The sequence below is a fragment of the Pinus tabuliformis genome, chromosome 7 (genome assembly GCF_031772625.1).
Source record: "Pinus tabuliformis cultivar Carrire ecotype Pingquan chromosome 7, CPIR1, whole genome shotgun sequence".
In the NCBI taxonomy this organism is placed as follows: Eukaryota; Viridiplantae; Streptophyta; class Pinopsida; order Pinales; family Pinaceae; genus Pinus; species Pinus tabuliformis.
Window position 1 is genome coordinate 1805719093 of NC_142293.1, and position 7416 is coordinate 1805726508.

A 7416-nucleotide genomic window follows, 5' to 3' on the forward strand; every position below is an offset into this window, starting at 1 on the left:
GATAATAATATTACATCTTTACATCAATTTTGGTTTGAACCTGTGAAGCTCAAGGCCCAAATATAACTCCATGCTTATTGGGTTTTCATGCTCTTGACATGGCTTGGAACCTCCGCCCTAGCCACTTACAAGAATGTTTATTTGCTACAGATTTGAGTAATAGATGAAACTGACCCACCAATGCCAAAGACAATGTCGAATACGATGAGCAAGGCATCAGCAAGGATCCATATCAGAGATAATTCATGCCAACAAGCATGCAAATGAAACAGAGCAGGAAATAGAAACCCTAAAATACAACCAATACTGCTCCCAATCAGAGATAAAAAGCTCTGCAAATGAAGGGACCAGAATTGACACTATTGTTATCGAGAAAATCGCAAGAGATCTGATCATGAAGGAAAACTCCCCTCTGCTAAACCTCCCTTCTAGGACTTCATAAACAGGATTCATCATCAGTGGAAATGTGAAGAAAAGGTTCAGACATAGGGCAATCTGAACAAAATCTGTGATCCAACTTTTCCCCAAGTTCAGAGTCACCATATCTCTGGTTGCACTTCCAAAAGCAATATACTCGAATGCTCCGAAACCCCCATAAATGAGAGCAATGAAGAGAAATGCAACGGCCAAAACTCCACCAAATCTATGTTTTTTCTCCATAGCTAATTCCAGGGGCAAAATCATGCTTACCCCTTCAAATGCATAGATTGCTACACCCACTCCATAAGGAATAGCAGAGAAACCTGTGAAAGCCTGAACATCTGGACCCACAGTACTCAATATGGACAACACATCTTGCACCACAACAGTTAGCATTGCAGAAATGTAAATGGTATATGCTAAAACACTAAAAGGGGCCAGATGGGTAAGGGTTCGAATCCCACTCATGATGAGCTCCAGTGGAAAAATGGCCCATATGAAGCCTACCTTCCTGGTAACATCCAACGAGGTAGACAAATAGACTCCATGAGGATTCAACAAGGATTCTTGGGATTTGGGATTGGGCTGTGGTTTGGATCCTGTAAACATGTAAGACAGAGTATTCCCTGTGAATATGAGATAACCTACACAAACTCCTGCCATGCAGAGGACCACCATAAAATCCACCATGGCTTTCCTTCCCTGTACTTCCATAAACAGCAAAGCCCAGATCTCCAAAGCTATCTATTTTCTGAAATCCTTGCCTTTTGAGGGCCCTCTTAGACCACACCAACAGCGTCATGCCATAATAGGCAATGCATGCCACCAGTGCCAGTACAATAAGGCCTGAGAGCCATCCAGTCTTCATGAAAGTGTAGGTCAATCCCAGCACTCCTGCTCCTACAATCGATACCATTTTCGACTGTAAATATGTTTTCCACCCCACACCTAGAAGGATCTGCATTTGAAGAAACACAAATGGAATGAAAGGGTGACTACTAGGGCTGAATTTGTGACTGCTTTTTATCACAACTTTGATGCTTACACCCTAGATGATTGCTTCTTCACCCTCAAAATAAGAATCAGAGAGGCTGCATGAAAGAGTTCCGCCAAGGCACCCCACTTGTAGAGATTATTTCTCCTCTGCAAGTAGTTTCCATGTATATGGATGGGCTGAATAGTCCATCCAAGGATATGTCAAAGCAGTAGAAGCCTTAAAGCCTACTTGAAGACATGTATATTTAGAGATTTCCAGAAGCTGCTTTACAACAAAAGATTATTTATTAAAAAAAACAGTGAGGACTAATACTATGGGAATTGAAAATCCCCTGTAATAACCACTGTCTGACAACCTAATTAAAATTATTTTTCCTGTTTACTGAAGCCTTAGCCTACAAACTATGTGCTTCTACCTACAACCTCAAAAATATCAGTATCAGAAAATGATAGCACTAAATGATATCCAATAAAAAGAGTTACAATCCATATTAGAAACCATAAATCCATTCTTAATGCTGTGATACAAGGCCTGATTTGTGTAAAACGGTAGGGACAGATATAGGTTCAATGCCAAGCCCAAGTAGGCCATTTGGAGCTGCAGCTTCTAGAAATGTGCCTGTTTGTACCCTTCCACACCTATCAAATGCACAAGCAAAGATGCAGTGATTAGTGTTCATTCATTTGTAGCACTTAAAAAGGGAAAAGCACTTGATAGTGCACACTGCACAGCAATATTCAGGTCACGTGTCATAGTCAAATTCAGTATGGTCTCAGACTGCTATCTAGAGGCAGAAAACTCATTTCTAAAAATTTTAGTCTTTATTTCTAAAAAAATAAAGAAAAAAAAATCACTTACAACAGCAAAAAATAAATCATACCCGAATGTGATAGGCGCCTTCACCACCGTTCCATTCTGTGATCCATCTCCAGGAGTCAGATAAAGAACATCCTCCACTAAAGTTCCTGCAGTGGATGTATCTTCTGAGAGATATGTAACGTTGTATGGGCATTGATCACTAGATTTGGAGCATTGATTTTGTAAATCACACAGAGTATTATTACAAGTAACTTGCTTGCTTGTCTTAGAGGCTGATGGACTGTAAGTCTGCAAATCGATGTCCTGTTGAAATCAGAATTAAATCAGAAACTAAATCCCACTCCAAGTTGAGGCATAGAAATGATTAATTCTTTTTCTGAAGAATTCCATATCAAGGAAACGCACAGAAGCACAAGATATGAAGAAGACTAAGCATGCAACAAAATGGCCTTGGGAAACCCTTGTGGGAATTCCCCGCGATTCCTATAAATCCGGCACATTTCCAGATTGTTTGACCATACAGGCTGATTTGGAGACCTCTAAAAATCCCAGGGAAGTTAAAAATCTGTGAATAGGAAACATTGCCAGTGTGGAAGCAGGATTGACCACTGGATTCGAGTCGGAACCGCGCCTGAAATGCACCGGCAAGAGGGCCATGTTGTTGCACATTTATCCTACTTCACAAGATAATAAGTTATTTTGTAGTTAGGAATCATTTTTACATGCTTCATTCACAGTGCAGAGGAGTTATTTTGCCTGACAAGGAAGAATGCAAATGCATTTAGTAAGTGGAGAGAATGTTGTGCATATGAAAGAAACATTGTCACTATGCCATAATAAATAGGGTTCTGAAAGGCCAAGCTGATGCTAATGCCTGCCAATTTCAATGTTCAGCCTTAGAAAATGTACATTGATGAGAATGGTGGTAGTACCGTAGTATATATGAGGTTAGTGGTATTAGTATGCTCTTTCCCAACTATAGATAAGGTGTTTCAAATAACTGTGATTCTAAGGTGTTAGAAGGATGGTGCAACTTGAAGTGACAACCTGTAATTCAGTTCCTTAAGTAACTTTGTGCGAAATAGCATCGGCAAAAATTGGTCCAGGGTCAGCAACTTGGGAAGTCAGCCAACTAGGATAAAAAATATGCAAAAAATGGGCAAAATTTGGCAAAGCATAAACTCTGACCTGCAAAACTCTGATTCGTTTTGGGTAAGACTACTATCAGTTGGATTTCTAGGGATTAGTTCCTTGTTAAATCTGGCATTCATGCTGTAATCAGTATTAGAAATATGTGACTAAAAATTTTTAACAGTATTTAGAGTTCTTCACATCAACCTATATCTCCAAGTAAATTATATTAATCTCTTTTCAGTAGATTTAATTATTGGAACGACCTGCAAGTCCTTAAAGCTAGGTCATCAACTACGAGAAGAGATGGTTTAAAAGAAATCTCTTAGCTTGAATTGATTTTCAGAATCTAGTTTCAAGCATCAGATGAATCAAATAATTTTATTGTAATCAAGCAACATGTATAGTCGCTCTTATATGTCTTTTCCCTAGCTGTTTCTTATGCAATAAAATGTTTTCAATTGAACTTGGTTGCTAAAGGTTTGACAATTTGTCTTTGGAAACAGCATAAACCTCTGGTTGGTGGCCTATTGAAGAAAATAGCATCAAGCCAACCAAACTGCCCTATCAAGTTTAAAAGGCAGTGCCAATAGTATGCACCCTGTTGACCTCTGTTCTTCTGCAAAAGCAACGGTTCTTGCTTGTCTTTGCAGATGTATCTTGCACTTCAGCTAGAGATACAGGTTTTGGAAGGCTAAAGAAAATTACTGATTAATACAGGAAAAGTTGTGGAATTTTGGGAATGTGAAGCACCAAAACACAGTCAAACATCCTCACAGATTTTTACTTTGGAATGGCAAAGCTCAGGCAACAAACATGACCCCATTATGCACCCATGTTCTCACTTTGGCTCAGGAAATCATCAAAACACAATCAAGACACCCTTATATGGAATTTTATTTTGAGCGGTGAAGCTTATGAATCAAACATGACTCTATGCTTATTATGAACCCATGTTCTCTCTGTGGCTCGGGAAATCACCCAAACACAATCAAACAACCTCATTGAATTTTACTTGGATATGGCAAAGCTTAGGGATCAAACATGACTCCATGTTTATTATGCACCCATGTTCTTACTGTGGCTCGAAAATCAGCACTGGCCACTCACAAATAATTTTCAACCATCCCGAATTTTTTACTCTCGAAAATATGTTCAAAAGGGTTCTGTTTTCTACCTTTAATATTTGATCAACACCATGCCCATGGAAAAAACTAACAGATGGGCACAATAGCCCATTGCTGATAAGAAGAATGAAACCATAGTCTAAGTGGAATTCACAACCAGTGCAATCTCACATAATTGTTTATCACAAGAATAAAATTCAACATTAATGTAATAGGTCAGTAGGTTTAACAGGGAGAAGCTGAAAATGCAATACATACAAGTCCATAGCTAGGTGCAGAAGTAGGAGCACACTGTTGGCAATCACAAGGCACCCAGAACAAATCGCTGCCCGTATCAAGTGCTACAAGTAAAGTTACATTAGGTGTGCCCACTTGAACCACAGTGTAGTACAAACTGTCCAGATCACAGAACAGGAAGTTAGGAGCGTAATGAGCGATTAAATTAGAATCAAACATGGAACTTTAGCAATTTTGATTTTGATTATGAACTTTAGCAACACTTTTGAAAACTAGAAAACCATTACTTTAATTGTACAGCATACTGTCAATGATCTATTGGCAAATGAATTGATTCATTCGGAGGTTCTGCTAGTATCAACATACATAATTTTATTTTGGGTTCATTCCAAATTCTTATGCAACATAAGTAATACTGTAATAGACAAGGAAGCAGAACTTACAATCCCAACTGTTGAAGTTCAAGTGTCTCGTTCCCTTCTGCAAATGTGAGAGAAGAGTATTCAACAAGTTGACGACCATGGCGAGCAGAGTCATGATGATACAGTGTTTTGTAATACTCATTGCTTCCCTCCATAGGCCAACTTTGTGTATCTAATCCATGTCTGTAAGTCATCCACTCTTTTACTTCATGAGAAAATTTATGATACATCTGCAAACTGTAGGATTGCCCATTGGAATACCCAAAGCCAAGAGATAACAATAAAATTGTGTGACAAATAAGGCTCAGTGTTGGGTTTTCCATGGCGAGCAGAGTCATGATGATACAGTGTTTTGTAATACTCATTGCTTCCCTCCATAGGCCAACTTTGTGTATCTAATCCATGTCTGTAAGTCATCCACTCTTTTACTTCATGAGAAAATTTATGATACATCTGCAAACTGTAGGATTGCCCATTGGAATACCCAAAGCCAAGAGATAACAATAAAATTGTGTGACAAATAAGGCTCAGTGTTGGGATTTCCATGGCAGAGAGCAAATTTCCCTGTACTTCCATAAACAGCAAAGCCCAGATCTCCAAAGCTATATTTTCTGAAATCCTTGCCTTTTGAGGGCCCTCTTAGACCACACCAACAGCGCCATGCCATAATAGGCAATGCATGCCACCAGTGCCAGTACAATAAGGCCTGAGGGCCATCCAGTCTTCATGAAAGTGTAGGTCAATCCCAGCACCCCTGCTCCTACAATCAATACCATTTTCGACTGTAACTATGTCGGGATTAATGGAGGCTACAAGGAATCAGAGTATCTTCCATGAATTCAAAAAACTGTTAACCCCGCACCCACCCTTGATCTTCATCTTCAGAAGTTTTCTTCCCACACCAAAAACCGCTGCTGACCCAAATCATGCTGACCCAAATCAGACGAGAAGACAGACATTCAGAAGTTTTCTTCCCACACCAAAAACCGCTGCTGACCCAAATCATGCTAACCCAAATCAGACGAGAAGACAGAGATATAAAAATGTGAGAACCAGAATCATAAAACAGGAAGCAGATAAAAAAATCTGGAAACTGGGGATTCGGTTCCAAAAATCTGAGAATCCACACCAAAAATGGTCTGAATACCGCCACCCACTTCGATATACCCATAAAATTTCCCCGTGTCGCTTCAGACCACAGGGCGTGCGACTCTTCACTGATCAGAATGTTCTCCACGGATGATCTAATGGCCGGAGATGATTTAATCGTCTAACAATCCATTTAACGGCCCACGTTGAGACACGGTGGCATGGAGGGGAGTTCGTCTCAGACGGAACGCCTTACGGCGTAAAAATAATTTACGAAACAAATTACATTTTCATCAAATTGATATATTTGAATTTTTTCCAACATAAACCCTCAATATATTAACACATATTCAATTAGTAAAATGAAGTACCGTGATTAAGACCTCGTTCCAGATCATCGTGTGGCATCTCCTTCTGTCGTAGTCTTCAACCAAACAGCGCTGTAAAATCTGACGAATGGCTTTTCGCATTTCCACCGACTAGCTCATTAAGCCTTCAACTATGCACACATGTTCAATCAATAAATAGAATCAACCGAATCCCTTTTTCCGGAGGGCTAAAAGGTCTCCTGTAGTGTCTTTGGTTACTTCAACAACAAATGACAAAGGGTTTCATATATATTTCGAAGACAATCTTATTATTTCGAAAACAATCCTATTAAGTTATATGTAAAAATAAAAAAATAAAAAAAATAGTATAATAAGTTGAATTTAGGTTTATGTGATTTATATTAATTTTTTTGAGAAGAGTTTTTGGCGGAAATTATATTATCATTTATTTGTCCATGCGTTTGAACCAACAAGTGTGGTTTTTCTTCACAACAAGTTGAAGAACAATCATAACTGGAGTGTAAATAGAGAGTTGAAGAACGAGATCATCTAACCGCTACATTTGACAAGAAAGAGCTACATTTGACCATGAAACAACTACATTAGACTTGGTAACTAGACATGACCAAGAGATATGGAGAGGGACATATAGTTAATTAAATCATTGGATAGTTAGTTTTATTTCTATTTGTGATTAAATGTAAATTGGTCACATTTAACTATGTTTACACCAAACTTATAGACATTTATATTATTTAAACCATCAAAGGCTAGAAAAAGACTTATATTAATATTAATATATGAAATAGTAAGAAAAAGTAATAAATGAGTAATAACTAAAAAAA

At 38.4% G+C, this 7416-nt stretch overlaps 1 protein-coding gene and 1 pseudogene across 1 annotated transcript; both read right to left on the minus strand.

Moving 5' to 3' along the window:
• Positions 1 to 243: 243 nt before the first annotated feature.
• On the minus strand, positions 244 to 1336 carry LOC149255584 (amino acid transporter AVT3C pseudogene; annotated as a pseudogene).
• A 157-nt stretch (positions 1337 to 1493) lies between these two features.
• On the minus strand, positions 1494 to 6083 carry LOC149255585 (aspartyl protease family protein 1-like). Its single transcript, XM_089460525.1, has 4 exons — positions 5175 to 6083; positions 4753 to 4888; positions 2298 to 2539; positions 1494 to 2055 (listed from the first exon to the last, which is right to left on the minus strand). The coding sequence occupies exons 1-4, from the start codon at positions 5516 to 5518 to the stop codon at positions 1929 to 1931; spliced, it is 849 nt and encodes a 282-aa protein (XP_089316651.1). The 5' UTR covers positions 5519 to 6083; the 3' UTR covers positions 1494 to 1928.
• Between the last annotated feature and the right edge of the window lie 1333 nt (positions 6084 to 7416).

Bases quoted from the DNA above. Each gene is read 5' to 3' on its own strand.
- LOC149255585 (XM_089460525.1), bottom strand. From the start codon at position 5,518: ATGAGTATTACAAAACACTGTATCATCATGACTCTGCTCGCCATGGAA. The intron at 4,889-5,174 runs GTAAGTTCTGCT...TGATCTGGACAG, and splicing joins GAACTTCAACAGTTGGGATT to TTTGTACTACACTGTGGTTC. The intron at 2,540-4,752 runs GTATGTATTGCA...TGATTTCAACAG, and splicing joins CTGCACCTAGCTATGGACTT to GACATCGATTTGCAGACTTA.